General features: G+C 52.3%; 1 protein-coding gene across 8 annotated transcripts in view; it reads left to right on the forward strand.

Moving 5' to 3' along the window:
• Positions 1-15,368, forward strand: part of PACSIN2 (protein kinase C and casein kinase substrate in neurons 2) — a 131,693-nt gene that overhangs the window by 102,647 nt on the left and 13,678 nt on the right. For all 8 annotated transcript variants that reach the window (XM_064590515.1, XM_064590514.1, XM_064590520.1 and 5 more), the window contains 3 exons: positions 8,048-8,204; positions 10,112-10,347; positions 11,611-11,766. In XM_064590515.1, coding sequence (XP_064446585.1) covers positions 8,048-8,204; positions 10,112-10,347; positions 11,611-11,766 — 549 coding nt within the window. The remainder of the gene's footprint in view (positions 1-8,047; positions 8,205-10,111; positions 10,348-11,610; positions 11,767-15,368) is intronic.

Here is a 15,368-nt window from a genome sequence, read left to right on the forward strand (position 1 = left end):
AGTCTTGAATTTACCCTCTCTGGAAGGTGGGCTCTGCCTTTTCTGGCTGCATGATCATGGGTGACTTTGCCTCTTTAAACCTCAGTTTCCTTTTCTGTAAAATGGGAACACTAATAGTACCCACTGCCAAGGATAGTCACAGGATTAAATGAGGTGGCACATGCTGAGCTGTTAGCACACTGCCTTGCAAATTGTAAACATGCTCTATTATGATGCTCCTGCTGATGAAAAACAGTGCGTGGTGCCTGTGGCCAGAGGCTTGCAGTCCAGCTAGGGCAGGGAAGCTAACATGCACGGCTGTGACCCACGTGGGACACGCTGTGGCTGCAGGCCATGGGGACAGTGTGTGGAAGGTCCCTCGTGGCTCCCAGGTGGACCAGCAAGCAGGAGCCTGTGGTGGGGAATTGGTCTCGGCTGTCTGCAAGTGCAGGTGACACAGGCCCTCCGTCTTGGTGGTCCGGCAGGGACAGCGGGTGTCAGGGAAGCCTCCGTGGGGAAGGCAAGCTGAGCCTAAATAGAAAGCTGGAACTGGGGCAGGTAGGCTGGGACTCCACACCCGCACCCTTCGCCGGCTCTCTCCCTGCCTTTGACTCTAGTCCCTTTCCTAGTGGTAGGACTGTGTTAGCGCCGGCTCTTGTGAAGTCTCTGGCCTTGTTTGTGTGCAGCTATTTTTAATTCCCATCGAGGACATCATGCTGTCATTTTGTTTCTCTTTCTCCACTGCTGGTGAGGTCTGTGCGGGTTGCAGTGTCCACACCTAGTCCTGCACTTCTTGCTGCTTGTCTCCACGTGGGTGTGCCTCCCCCCGCCGCCCCCGCCGCACTTTCACCCACACATTCCCCAGGTGGAAGATCCTACGTGCCTGCGGCCCAAGAGAACATTTCTGTGGGGATATGACTCAGGGACAAAATTGCTCGGTCCTCATGGGGCATGTGTATGCTTAATGACTTAGTTACTGCCTGCTTATTCTCAGGCCTGCCCCAGTCTGTTTTCCACCAGTGTGTACAATAAGGGTTCTGTGTGCCCCTTTTGCCCCACACTTGGCATTTCCCACCCTCGGGTTTGCCATTCTATAGGAGTGAAGAGCCTTGTGATCATGGGCATCCCCCCAAGTTGCACAAGGGTGAGCCCCTTGCTGCTGTGAGCCCCTCGGACTTTGCTTCTCTCTGAAGTTGCCCTAGTCATACCCTTTGCCCAACTTCCCTCAGGGCCTGTCTTTTTCATGTTGATATATAGGACTTCCTGGGATATTCCCTTTTAGTCTCTTGTCAATTTAGACATAGCAAATTGGGAAACAGTGTTTGCAGTCTGTTAACTTTGTCCATGGTGTTGGTTTCTGAAAAGAAATCCTTAATTTTTTTTTTTTTTTAAAGATTTTATTTATTTAACAGAGAGAGACATAGCGAGAGCAGGAACACAAGCAGGGGGAGTGGGAGAGGGAGAAGCAAGCCTCCCGCAGAGCGGGAAGCCCGATGCGGGACTCGATCCCAGGACCCTGGGATCATGACCTGAGCCGAAGGCAGACGCCCAACGACTGAGCCACCCAGGCGCTCGAAATCCTTAATTTTTGATGTAATAAAATTCATTTATACACATAGGCACATGTGTATGTAAGTATTTGTACAGCTTTGACTTTGGAAATTTTGTTTAAGGATCTTGCCTGGCCCTAAGTCACACAGATAGTCACCTGCATTTTCTAATAGTCACTTCCGGTCCGACCTTACATTTTTGTTGAGTGCCAGCCGTGTGTCAGAGCCCGTGGAAGGCAGTGGAGAAAGAGTGGTGGATGAGGAAGGCAAAGGTCCAGTCCACACCGTCTTAGGGCAAAGAGTTGGACGTCTTTGGGCTTGATGTCCTGTACGCCGCAGGCTCTGGTCCACACAGCTTGGGACGCATGAAGGAAGGCGGTCCTGGGATTGAGCCCCGCTTCAGGTTCCCAGCTCAGTGGGGAGTCTGCTTCTCCCTCTCTCTCTGTCCCTCCCCCCCCGCCCCGCCCCGCTTGTGCTCTCTCTCTCAAAATAAAATCTTTAAAAAAAAAAGAGGGGCACCTGGGTGGCTCAGTCGGTTAAGCGACTGCCTTCGGCTCAGGTCATGATCCTGGAGTCCCTGGATCGAGTCCCGCATCGGGCTCCCTGCTCGGCGGGGAGTCTGCTTCTCCCTCTGACCCTCCCCCCTCTCATGTGCTTGCTCTCTCTCATTCTCTCTCTCTCAAATAAATAAATAAAATCTTTAAAAAATAAAAAAATAAAAATAAAAAAAGAAAAGAATAAACTGGGGGGCCGATGGGTGGAGGCTCAGAGGAACTGCAGGTCGGCATTCACTTTCCCCATCACCCACTTGGGATCCCCAGAGGTCTCACTGGGTTACTTCCAAATCCTCCAGCCTTCCTGTTGCCTTTGGCCACTGTGATCCACAGAAGGGAGTTGGCCAAGCTAAGTAGTCTCTAAAGTCAGAGAGGCAGGCATTCTCCTGTGTCCTTGTGAAAGGCAGTTCCAGACTGTTTACATGTAGAGGGTAAAGGAGGAACTGGTGCGACCTGTTTGAGCAGTCCCTCCCCCTCCCGGCCCCCCTGTAATTACAGTCCTGCTGCGTTTTAGATAGAGCCCACTGTCTCTCTTCTGATTCCCGATTACGCGGATATTTCTGCACAAGGATTGCTGCAACTCCAGCCCCAGACTCATCTTAGCGGACTATAAATCCAAGGTGTGTCTGACGCTGGATTCTCAGTGCCTGGAGTGGAGGAAAACCAGAGGAATGACTGGAGCCAGACTTAGGGAAAGGGAGAGGTAGGGAGCCTTGAGGAGGGCAGGCTGCTAGGAGACCCTAGGCCCTGGGGTGGGGAATTGTGGGTGGAGAGAGGTTAGAGTGATTCGGATTCACGGGAGGACAGCAGAGCTTGGGGGTTGGGCCCACCCATTGGCCCCCCAGTTTATTTTCTTTTTTCCACTCCCCGGGGAAGAGGGGGGCAGGAGAGTGGCTTCTGGAGGACTCTACAGAGGTGGTGGTTCGGCTTTTTCCCAAGCCCAGCCTGCATAGATTACAGCCCCTGAGGTGCCTGGGCACTGACTGGATCCTTCTACCCCTATCTGGCTCCCACCTGCCACCTGGAGGACAGAGCCGTCCCTTTTCCCGCTTTCCCGCTCTCTGTCCCCAGTGCTATGGCCCCAGCCTGAGGAGGCCACTCTCCCACCTTCCTCCAGGAGCTTCACCCTCCTGAACCCCACCAGTCCTCCGAACACGGAACCCTTCAGGATGATCATCTGACACCCCCCACCCCCAGCTGCACCCAACCCCCCTAAGTCGCTAGTCATTCCCTTGCATCCTGTGTTCCAATGCTCCACGCCTCATGGACAGCACACCTGAGTCCCCATGCTGGTACATCTTTTCACCATTTTCCTGGAGACCTTTCTCTTTCTCCTCACCTTTAACCTGGCTGGTTTCCTACTTGTCCTTGAAAATTCAGTTTGGATGTTGTCTCCAGTATACCTTCCCCACCTCTCACTCCTCCCTCTGGCTGGGTGGAAGTCCCCGAGGGAGAGGACAGTGTCCCCAGCCGCGCATCCATCCATATGTGTGTTGAGGTCTGTCTTTAGTATCTTGGTATCTGAGGGAGTGAGCCTGAATTTCGAGGAAGTTAGGAACATAGATAGCTTCTGACCTCGTTTTTAAATGGGCATTCTGTGAGTAAATCAATTGATAATAAGGTTTGGAAGAAATCTCGTTTATTTTTTAGATTTCTGCATAAAGTTCTTTGCCATTTGGCCACCTCAAAACAAACTAGTGTTTTAAAAAGCAAGAGAGAAAGTTTTAAATTACAAGACTGATAAAATAGAAATAGCTAACCATATAGACCCTCACTTTAACATATGATCAGTTTGTCATGTATTTGAAAATTAACTCACCTTGCATTTTATAAAAACCAGTCATCGTTATACCTCAATTTTAAAAATGTATTAAAAAAAAAGAGAACACACTCCACCAAAGAAGACATATGGGTGGCAGACAGGATCAAGAAAAGACGCTCAGCATCACTAGACATTAGGAAAGTGCAAATTAAAATCACAGTGAGATAATTGCTGCATACTAAAGTGGCAAAATATTGAACAAACAAACCTGACGCAGTTCCAAGTGCTAGTGAGAATGTGGAGCCGTTGAAACCGTCGTACTGCAGTGAGGAATGCAGAATGTACAGCCACTTGGGTAATGGTTCGGCGATTTCTTATAAAGTTAGACATATACTTACTGTATAAGAATTCCACTCCTAGGTATTTACCCAAGAGAAATGAAGACATATGTCCACACAAAGACCTGTCAGTGAATGTTTATGGCTTTTTTAATAATTGCCCCAAGTTGAAAACAACCCCAATGTCCTTCAACAGGATGAAAGGGCAAACAAGTGACGGTGTACCCATACAACAGAACACCTCTTAGCAATAAAAGGAGTAAACTACGGACATAGACGATACCATGGATCAGTCTCAAAAGCCAGACCACGTACTGTGAGATTCCATTTAACCGGACAGCTTGATAAAGGGTGTTGGATAGGAAGAATCTCCTGTCCCCTTCAAGGTCCTTCTAGGTAGACTAAGAATCAAATTGACAGGAGACAGATTAACAGTAGAAAATAAAATTTAGTATATATGGGGAATTCACACAGGCATGGCATATTCCAAAGACAGGCAAAATGAGTTATCTATGTCATCCTGAGATAAGAAGTGGGTAGGGGTCTAGTACTTCAAAGGGAAGGAATGTAATTGAGGGGAAAATGATAAACAAAAAGATTAAATGTTTAGAAAACAAATGTTTGCTGGACCACTCACAAACAATGAGACTTGGAGGACTTTGATCAGATAGGCCTTGCTGGGTCCCTCCCTGTCCACCAAGCCTAGTTCAGAGTATAATGTAGTTATCTATGGCGGTAGCTCTCTTCCTGGAGCAGGTTGTCTATCTAAATTCTTTGTAGACAGCTTTGGGGGAGGTAAAGAGCTTTTCCCGAATCTGCTGGGGAATGATTGCTTTTTAACTCAAAAGAATCTTCATGTCAAAGTGGCCTGTTTGGGGGCGGCCTGCCCCTTGGCCCCTACGAGGGACACAGATCAGATCAGTGTTGCCAGGGCTGTGTGGGGCAGAGATTGACTGCAGGAGGGCACAGGGAACGTGGTGGGGAGTTGGAAGTTTCTGCACCTGGATATGGTGATGGTTATACATGGCACACATTCATCCGAACTCAGCTAAGCATAGACCTGTGAAGGGTGAGTGTTACCGTATGTAGCTTATATTTCAGTTTCGAGAAACAGTGGTCAGTAGTTCTGCTCTTAGGACGACCACGGGTGCCTTGCTCAGGGGAGCAGGAAGGCCACACTGCTCTGCAGTGGGCGGTTTATGGAGATGACACAGCGGTACCTGATGTATGTCCCTGTGTGTGCACTGAAGGGATGGCCGGCCCGCACCCACATGGAACCTTTTCACCCAGCAAAGACCAGCGGGGCAGATGTTGCTGGAGCGTCATGAGCACTCCCTTCTCCCCTTGCCTCAGCAGTGATCACAGTGCTAGCATTTAGACCTAAACTCATGCTTCTGGAGACATCCTGCCAGTATTCCTTGTTGCTTCTAGATTTTAAGAGTTTGTCCTTTAAATATGAACGGCAGCTAAGGTACACGCTAAAGGGTCGTACCGACAGGTGCCTTTTTAGGAGATACTATTTTCTTTTCCCTAAATCTTTGTACAGGGTTTTGAAAAGCAGAGAAGAGCCAACATATTGTGATCTTGATTACCCGTGTGAATATTGTTGGTGGGAGTGAGATGAAAGCCAGCTCTGCCTCATGGTTTCCTGCCGACTGTCAAGTCTCAATCAAGCTGTGATGAGCTTAGTTCTTCTTGGCACCAGCTCAGCAACAGAGTTGTGTTTTGTTGGTTACTTGTTTTCATCCTGATGTAAATTTCAAAATGACAGCAAGGCCCTATTTTAAGGGAAGTGAGCATGCGGTGTCACTTCCAACTGGTTGTGAAATGCTTGCTTTTAGTGGCGCCTACGTGGCTCAGTTGCTTAAGCCACCGACTGTGATTTCGGCTCAGGTCATGATCTCAGGGTGGCGAGATTGAGATTGAGCCCCATGTTGTCAGGTTCCATGCTCAGCGGGGTGTCTGCTTGAGAGAGTCTCTCCTCCTCTCCCTCTGCCCCTCCCCCCACTTGTGCTCTCTATCGTGCTCAAAAATAAATAAATAAAAATCGGGAAAAAAGAGAAAGAAATGCTTGCTTTTGCTTGCTAAGAAAGGGGCTGCTGAAGGATAGAGTTGAAAGGTCTGTGTGTTGGTGAGGAGTAGCAGCCCGGCCACACCCCAGGCCGAAACAACAGCTGATGTGGGCTCCCAGAGCTATTTAGCATGCCTGCTGGAGAAGGCTGCCCAGGCCACTTCACTCCCAGGGGTCCTTGCTGTTCCCAGAGGAGCAGCGTTCTCTCTGGCCTCAGGGACAGCCCTTTCTGAAGTGGCCAGAACCCCTTCTCCCCCATTGCCCGTCTTCCTTTGGGGTCCCTGTGTTCTGTCCCTCTGTGAGGTCTTCCCTACCACCACCCCCTTCACCTGGTTAGCTCAGGATAGGAGAAACTAGGGTAGTTTGAACTATTCATAAGTCGGAGTTAGCGGGCTGTGCCGCTGGTCCCGCAGCCTACCTGGGAGAGAGAGGACTGTCCCCTTTTCTGTAGAAGTGGGAACGAGTCCTCCCTGTTCTCCAGGAGCTTCCCAACTGAGCCCAAACAGAGATGAAATCGAGTGATCAGCCAGGCAGAGACCTTTAGAAATGGTAAAACTGGTAAAAGTTGATTAAGATTTTTGAAGACGGGGGAAGAAAAGGTTGAAATAGAACAGATCATTTTGTTGCCACATTTCCTCTAGTGCTCCAGAGTCAGCCGCAGGCTCTCCTTTCAAATCAACTGCTGAAAGAGTGAAACATATTAAACACTTTGATTCTCACTCTGAATTAGCCACTAATATTTTGTCAATTATTCTTTATATATTTGATAAGTTAGTCTCTCTTTCACATGTGAGAGAAAGTAGTCAGAACTCACCATAACCCTCGTCAAAGCAGGTAAGAGTCTGAGCTTTGCTGTCAAGACGGTCCTACCTGGAGCCATTTGAACCCCTGCTGCTGCAGGATCCGGGGACTGATGTCATTCTCCAAGCCGTGCTCTTCTCCTCTTAAGAGGGGGACAGTTAGTCCTACTCGTTAGGGCAGGGCAGTATTTGGAGGTGTAAAACACCTGCTGTGGTGCCTGGCACACACTGGGTGCTCAGTAAGTTGGAAATAGTATTTATTGCTCTAATCGGGAAGTAATAACCCAGCATGGGATGACATTTAAGTGGAAGGCACCTGAAACCTGTTTATACCAATGATGATCAAAAGGTCTTTCGCCAATTCTATAATATTAATTATAAGATCATTTTAGGGACGCCTGGATGGCTCAGTTCCTTCAGCTCAGGTCATGATCCCAGGGTCCTGGATCAAGTCCCACATTGGGCTCCTTGCTCGATGGGGAGCTTGTTTCCCCTTCTGCCTGCAGCTCCCCTTGCTTGTGCCCTCTCTCACTCTCTGGCAAATAAATAAGTAAATAAAATCATTTTAATCTGAGTTACTGAATTCTTTTTCTTTCTTTTTCTTTTTCTTAAGTCTCTCTGGTCAGACCTCACTTGCTCTGGGTAGCTGTCCCTGACCCCTCAGTTTGCACGAGATGCCCTTCTGGGTACCCTCAGCCCTTCACTTCCCTCCATCAGAGCCCTTCCTGTGCTGGTCTGTCTCCTTCCCTGACCCACAGGTCAGAGCGTGGACACTGGCCATGTGGTTATTGAGAAGCTCCACATTTTAATGTTGCTGCTAGTAATAAAAATGGGGAGCTTGTCACCTAACAACGCAGGATGCCTTTCTAGTGGGAGAGGGGATGAACTCCCAGGAGCCCAGCTAGCACGGAGGCTCTTTGTGCAGCCGTGAGGGTCCGGCTGCCCCACCCCCAGGAGGGGCCCCCAACCTCACGGTGTGGTCCTGTCTCCTAGGTTGGGAACTACAAGCGGACCGTGAAGCGGATAGACGATGGCCACCGTCTGTGCAGCGACCTCATGAACTGCCTGCACGAACGGGCGCGCATCGAGAAGGCGTACGCACAGCAGCTCACCGAGTGGGCACGACGCTGGAGGCAGCTCGTGGAGAAGGGTAGGGGGCCGCCCGGGCGCTCCAGGCAGATCTCACAAGATCAGCGCAGGAGTGCGTGTTCAGTTCTGGGGGGCTGTGCTTCATAGTGGGGAGCAGCAGGGAGCCTTCACCCAGCAGCCCGGGCTGTGTGGGCTTTCTTCCCTTTTCTCTGTGGCACGGGGCTTCCCTGCAGACAGTGCCAGTCTCCCGCCGCAGCCCTTGTCGTCCATAGGACGTGCTACGCTTGCCAGTCTAACTCAGAACAGCCCCTACAGGGCCCAGATCTGAGTAAAGCGCCCATCACATCAGAGGCCTTGCGGCTCTACACTGTGGGCTCCAACGCGGAGAGTTGTTTATCTGTAAGCTTGGCTGTGTAGCACGTCAGGTAAGACTGGATGGTGACATGTGGCAGGCTTTCGAATTTCGGATTTTAACAGGAATAACTAGAGGTGCTGCATGGCGCAGGTTTTAACCCCCGCTCCCTCCCTAGTAAAACGCTCAGAAGATTAGGGAGTTTAGCAACAGAACGCTGCTATGGGTACAGATTGTGCTCAGAGTGCACTTCCCAACACAGCGGGGGAGCTGGGTGGGTTACAGGGTTTCCTGGGACAGAAGCCGGAGAGTGGGGCTTTCCAGGGTGTGCTGTGGGCCAGGCTCTTCTACATGATGGCTGACCTCAGAAGATGGGGGTGCCAGGCCACCGGCTGAGGGATCCTGGACGGGCAGGGCCCCAGGCAGCTACAGCTGGGTCTGGACCAGCTGCTCATCTTTCCCCCGTTGCTGAAACAAGTCATCTGTGGGGCTTAGCATGGGGCCTTGGTTCAGAGTAGGTGTCAGGGAGCGAGGTGGCCGTGCAGAGAAGGGGCAGCTCCTTCAGTAAACCGTAACTGTTGTTTTATTTCCACCTCTCAGGATCCAGCTGTCAGCGCTGTCCCTTGTGTTTATTCAGAACTTGAGGTTCACAAAGCACCCTGGCCCCTGCTTACCTTGTGGATCCCGCCACTGTGTTCAGACCAAGGCTGGAGAGGGAGCTGCTCATTTTGTAGACACAAGGGATTTGAAGTTCAGAAGGGCTCACCTTCCACGGTTATGCCCCTTCCAGCGCCTCTCTGTGTCATTACCCAGCTCAAACAGTGACTGTCCCTGGGGAGAGCCTTGAGGACAGGACCTGGATCTTCCCATTTTCATCCTCAGATTCTGTCATAGCCTCTTCCTCCCTTACCTGATGCCATGCCACCCCATACCCTCAATAAAATGACAGGCCGGATTACGAGCTTCCTTCCTGAGCAGTGTGCGAGGTGACCACTAATCTAGAGATTTCCATCTGGCCAGAGCAGTTTCCTGCCTCCAACTGTCCTTCCTCTCTGCAAGACAGGGCTTCCATTCTGCTGAGAGACAGTCCTCCGTTTAACAGGCAGCTCTTGAGTTCCTGCTCTGAGCCAGGGCTCCGTTCTCCTTGTGGGAGTGAATAAGAGACGTGCTGAGGAGTCCACTGCAGGGAAGGGAGAGGGCAGGCTGCAAGAGCACCCGAGCAGCCGGGGAGAGAGGTCAGCTCACTTCAGAGGGTCCTCCTCCTCCAGCCCGCCTTTAGCAAATTAAAACTTCCAAGATGCAGAAATTGGAAGTCTTTAAAAGCTTAATGACTTTAAAAAAAGAAAATGTGTGTAATCCCCTAATTTCCCTAACCAAAGAATGGTTGAGTAGATCCAGCTTCAGTTCCTTATTCTTCATCCCAGACTGAAAAAGGAACAGCCACTAAGAGAAAACTGTCTGAAAGAACCGAAAGGAAACCTCCCAGCCCCCACAGCCAGGCTGCTGGCCCAGAATCCCATCCTCGCAGCTGAGAGAGGTTAATGGACGAAATCCCCACGCAGGGCCTGTCTGGGAGCCCTGGTGCCCAGTAACCACCAGCTTCTCTCCTGTGCCAGGGCCCCAGTATGGAACGTTGGAGAAGGCCTGGACGGCAGTCATGTCTGAGGCAGAGAAGGTGAGCGAGCTGCACCTGGAGGTGAAGGCCTCGCTGATGAATGAGGACTTCGAGAAGATCAAAAACTGGCAGAAGGAAGCCTTTCACAAGCAGATGATGGGAAGCTTCAAGGAGACCAAAGAAGCCGAGGATGGCTTTCGGAAAGCACAGAAGCCCTGGGCCAAGAAGCTGAAAGAGGTGCCTCCCTCCTGCAGGCCGCCCCTGCCGGCCTGACCCCGTGCTTGGGGGCTAGACCCCCTCTGACTGCTTTAGGCCCAGGATGCTAACAGCAGTAGAGACAAGGCCCCCTCTGGGGGTTAGCAGAAGGGATTAATTTAAAATTTTTATTTCTTTTGTATGTGTTTTTCTTTGAAATTTGCAAATAATACTGATGCCGGTTTTTCTAAAAGTAGCCAAAGCCACTGAGTCTCCTTTGGCCTTGGCTAGCTGGAGGCTCTCCTACACGGACCCCATGCCCACAAGCAGACCCCCCCCAACCCCCCACCCCGCCACCGCAGCTTGGCCAGCCCCTTCCCTTAGGGGCCCACTTGCTGCTTCCTTCCGTCTCCACCGGCTGGCTTTTCTCAGGAGCTGCACCACTTCCTCCTCCTCAGAGTCCTCCTCCTCAGAATCTCCCAGAACAGACCTCCGTCTTCGGGTAGTAATGACAGGCTTTCCTTCTTTTTTCCGTGTCTTGGCTTTTGCCACGTTTCCTTTGTCTTCTTGTCTGTGGCCTCATTTATAATGACTACCCCACCCCCTCTCGAGGCCATGGTTACAAAACTCATCTTTCCCCTCTAGAATGAACTCTGTGACTTTGGCTCAAGGAAGGAAACCTCTGAAATAAAGATACAGCGGCATGTGGGTGCACGTGTTCTCCCTGAGTTAGCCATGGAGCCCATGGCCTGTAGGTCTGCCTGCCAACATTACCCCTCCTGGTAGCTCTGGAACTTCGGAATGTTCTTCGTATTCGCTGTTCCAGCTGCATGGCGTGCTCTTCCCGCAGACAGCCACACCTCCTGTACATTCTTGCTCCATGTGATCTTGGCTGGCTCTCTCCAGCCGCTCCGGATGCGGTTCGACCCACACCGCCCCAGCACAGCGCCCCACCTCTCTTCCCTGCTTTCCTCTCCTCCTTGGCACTCATCACCCTCTTGTTCACTGTGCTCTTCAGCTGTCTTTTGTAGTTGCCTCCCTGGCTAGACGGAGAGCTCCCCGAAAGCCAGGGTCTTTGGTGCTGCACCCCTGGTGCCTAGAACAGCGCCCGGCCCAGAGCAGGCCCTCCGTCCCTTTCTGCTGAATGAACTCCTCCCTCGTAACTAGTTGTAATTATACGGCATGCCCAGCTTTGTACCTGCTCTTCCCCTCTCCTCTGGGGGGTGAAAGCAGAGTCTGTGAAGCCTCTGGTCAGGATTTTGAACTTGCAGACACGTGGCACTCAGGAGCTCGTTCTCCCTGTAGGTAGAAGCAGCAAAGAAGGCCTACCACGCGGCATGTAAAGAGGAGAAGTTGGCCACATCCCGAGAAACCAATAGCAAAGCGGACCCATCCCTCAACCCCGAGCAGCTTAAGAAGTTGCAAGACAAAGTAGAAAAATGCAAGCAAGACGTTCTGAAGGTAAATGGGGCACGTCTTTCTCCGTGTTGAATGCACGTGCCTCACCCGGTCACCTCTCGGGCCCACAGTGAGCCTTTGTTGCTGCTTGATGGGATGGGTGGAGAGATGGCCCACCAGCAAGACCTACTCCTGCGCTCAGGAGGGCCCCGCAGTGAGCACACCTTACCACAGCCCCCTGTGCCCTGCTCAGGACGGGGGCCGACCCGAGTGCTGGGCAAGCTCGGGGAAGGGACGGGTGTGCAAGAGGCGGGAGGGAGCAGCTTGTGCAGGACAAGGAGGTGTGGATGCCAGCGTCCGGCAGCTGATCCGTGAGCCGGCACGGAGGGGCACGATGACGGAATCGCCAGTGGTCTTGCAAGGCCAGTGAAGTAAGGAGCTAGGACACTGCTACCAGCGAGCCACTGAAAGAAGGTTCCAGAACTCAGGGAGGGCAGAGGTTTAGAGGAGGGCCACAGCTGGGAAGGCTTGCCCTGGTGGTGAGGGGAGGGAGCCCCCAGAAGGGGTGGTGGAGTATCCAGGAGGCCCAGCACACTGTGGCCGTGGGGAGCGTGGAAGGGTGGGGGGAGCAGGCGGGTAGTTCCAGCAGTGAGGGCCCCCAAGAGCGGTGGGTGGAGGCTGCGGGCGCTCAGCCAGGAGACCGTGAACAGGCCCTGCGTGCAGCAGGCCCAGTGCAGCACCCTGGGTGCCGGGGGGAGGTGCCCTGCTGCCGTGGATTAGAGAGGTCGTATGGGAAGATGGTATAAGCTGTTGGGCTCCACGGAAGCAGGTAGTGATTCTGCCTGGAAGGCCTGAGTCACGGGTGCAAACACTAGACAGATTCAGATAATTTAAAAGTTCCCAGCAAGGGGCGCCTGAGCGGCTCAGTTGGTTAAGCATCTGCCTTCAGCTCAGGTCATGATCCCAGGGTCCTGGGATGGAGCCCCGCATCGGGCTCCTGGCTCAGCGGGGAGCCTGCTTCTCCCTCTCCCTCTGCCTCTCTCCCTGCTCATGCTCTCTCTCTGTATCTGTATCTCTGTGTCTCAAATGAATAAATAAAATCTTAAAAAAAAAAAAAAAAAAGTTCCCAGTAAGTGAGAGTTGACGCGAGCAAGGCCCAGGCCACCACCTCTGCGGCACGGTGACGGGTGCGGGGCTGGGGCTGCGGCTGTCAGGAGCCCTCCTGCAGCAGTGCTGAGGAGACGCCACCTGCCTTTGGCGAGAGAGAGGCAGCCGATTGAGAAGGGCTGCGTCCCGGGAACAGGATGTGAGGCCAGAAAGGAAAGAGGAGCCCCGAGCTGCTCTGTTAACACCCACCGCCTTCTCAGGCTTGGATGGGCACCACTGAGCCCAGGGAATTAGGTGGTGGCATCTCTGTTGTGTGACGCAGGAAACTAAGTTCAGAGAGGCTCAATCTTGTGCCACCTGTTACTGTGAGTGGGGGAGGGCCCATACCCTCTCTCCCCACCCTTCACCACTCTGTCATCAGCATGGTGACGGAGGGCGGTTGTGGGGAATGTCTGCAGAAGAGTTCATCGCTCAGAGTGAGCACCAGAGTCCCTTGGGGAGCAGCCCCCCCCCCCCTTCCCTGCACCTGGCTCTGGGACTGGGGCCGGGGCCAGGCGGGTAGGGTTTAGAGCAGCCGGCTGCCTCTACCGTGGGACCAGGTGAGGAGCCTGGGGCTACATGCCGAATGGGGAGGGCACCTGGGCTCAAGGAACAGAAGGCTGGGGGGCCCCTGAGGGTTGCTTTTGCCAGGTGTCCATGACAGTGCCTGGAGGAGAGACGAGGCATCTCTGGTCCTGGGTATGGGGGTAGGGGTGGGGGTGAGGGACGTAGACACACATACCTTTCGTGTTTCACAGTCACTCACAACAGAGTCCACCAAATTGATCCGGGTCCAAGGTCAGACATAAGGCACCTGTCAGGATGACTGGGCCACTTTGTAGAGGTTTCCTTCCCTACTCTGCGGTCTAGCCAGTGACCTTGGGGCATGATAGTCCTTGTAGGCCAAGAGCTGGCCCGGACAGGATGGCAACCCCACCTTCTACTCCCCTTTTTGAAGCAGGTTCTAAAAGCCAGCACCGACTGGCTACACACTCCCTTCTGTATTTCCTTCAGGCAGTGACTGCGTCTTGCAGTATCCATCAGAAAGGAACTTCTCATGTTCAGTGCTAAATGTCCAGTCCACAGGAGAGCGAAGGCTGTCTCTCATTTCACTCCATGGATGTTTACTAGGAACTTTCTATGTGCTCTGTGCTAGGAATTCCCCAGTAGTGATGATCCTGCTCTGCATCTGGCTTTGCTGGGGCAGGGCTGTTTGTGAGCACAGGCCAGGGACCTGGGAAGCATCCTGTTGCCACTGGGCACCTCAGGGGCTCTGGGGAGGTTGCTGTGTTGTTGAAGAATCCCAGAGAAGTGCTTGCTCTCCAGGCGCTGGGTGTTTAACCGCAGCAGCATGTCTTGAGGCCTCTGAGCTCGTGATCTCACGCAGGGCCTCACACAGACACAGGGCAGTTGACGATGACGATGAGGAGTAATCAGAGGAGTTGGTGGCACTCTGTTCCTGCTGGGAATGTCCAAATTCTGGAAAGGATAACCTTTTCCTGGGGTCACAGAGGACCCAAGGCCAGCCAGGAGGCTCAGAAGCAGAACAAGGAATAGCATATAAGGGGGGGCGGGGAGGGGACGCTCCAGGCAGTGGGTGGGGCCTGTTAGGGAAGTCTCTCAGAAGAGGGGTCTCTGGAGCATAAAGGGGAGTTTTCCAGGGCATGAGTCACAGCAGGGTGTCTGGGACGGAAGCAGTGTAGACAGTAGATTTGGAGTCTCGAGTGAGGGCAGAGCTGCTTCAGGGATGTGGCAGGGTCTGGGGTCCCGAGACCTGGCCTTGATCCTGAAGGCGGGAGGCTCAGCCCTTCCTCAGAAGTCCACAGTGTCGTCAGAGACAGTAAAGCGAAGTTCCTGGGTGGCCAGCCCATCTGCCCATGATCCCCCCATTTCTCAGGGTCTCCATAGCGGGAAGGCTTACAGTAAATATGGCCCCAGCCCTGCCGTCCCTCATTTTGCCCCAGGAGGCTCCTTTGGTCCTGCCCTATTTCCTTTCTGGTAAAACCCCTTCTCGAGGCCAGTCTCGGGCTGAACGGCTGTGTAGGTGGGAGTGGTGGGCTGGGGACAGGAGGACAAGGACTTTTTTGAATGCCTACTTCGTGCAGCTTGATGCCCTTTGTCTGTCACCTCATTTAAATATCAGACTGCTGTGATGTAGAAGTACGGCCTGGTCGGCTCCGTTCCAGACCACCACAAGAAAGTGAGCCAAATGACTGTTTTTGGTTTCCCAGTGCACATAAAAGCTATGTTTACGCAATAGTGTAATTTATTAAGTGTGCAATAGCATTACATCTAAAAACAGTATACACACCTTAATTAAAACATACTTTATTGCTACAAAATGCTAATCATCATCTGAGATTTCAGCAAGTCATGATCACTAATCACAGATCACTATGACAAATGTAATAATAATGATGAAAACTTGAGATACTGAATTACCAAAATGTGACCAGAGACACGAAGCGAGCAAGTGCTGTTGGAGAAATGGCACTGGGAGACTTGCTCCACGCAGGTTT

This window comes from Mirounga angustirostris, unplaced genomic scaffold, assembly GCF_029215605.1.
Source record: "Mirounga angustirostris isolate CCGP_5_RB_7025 unplaced genomic scaffold, mMirAng1.0.hap1 SCAF_5, whole genome shotgun sequence".
In the NCBI taxonomy this organism is placed as follows: Eukaryota; Metazoa; Chordata; class Mammalia; order Carnivora; family Phocidae; genus Mirounga; species Mirounga angustirostris.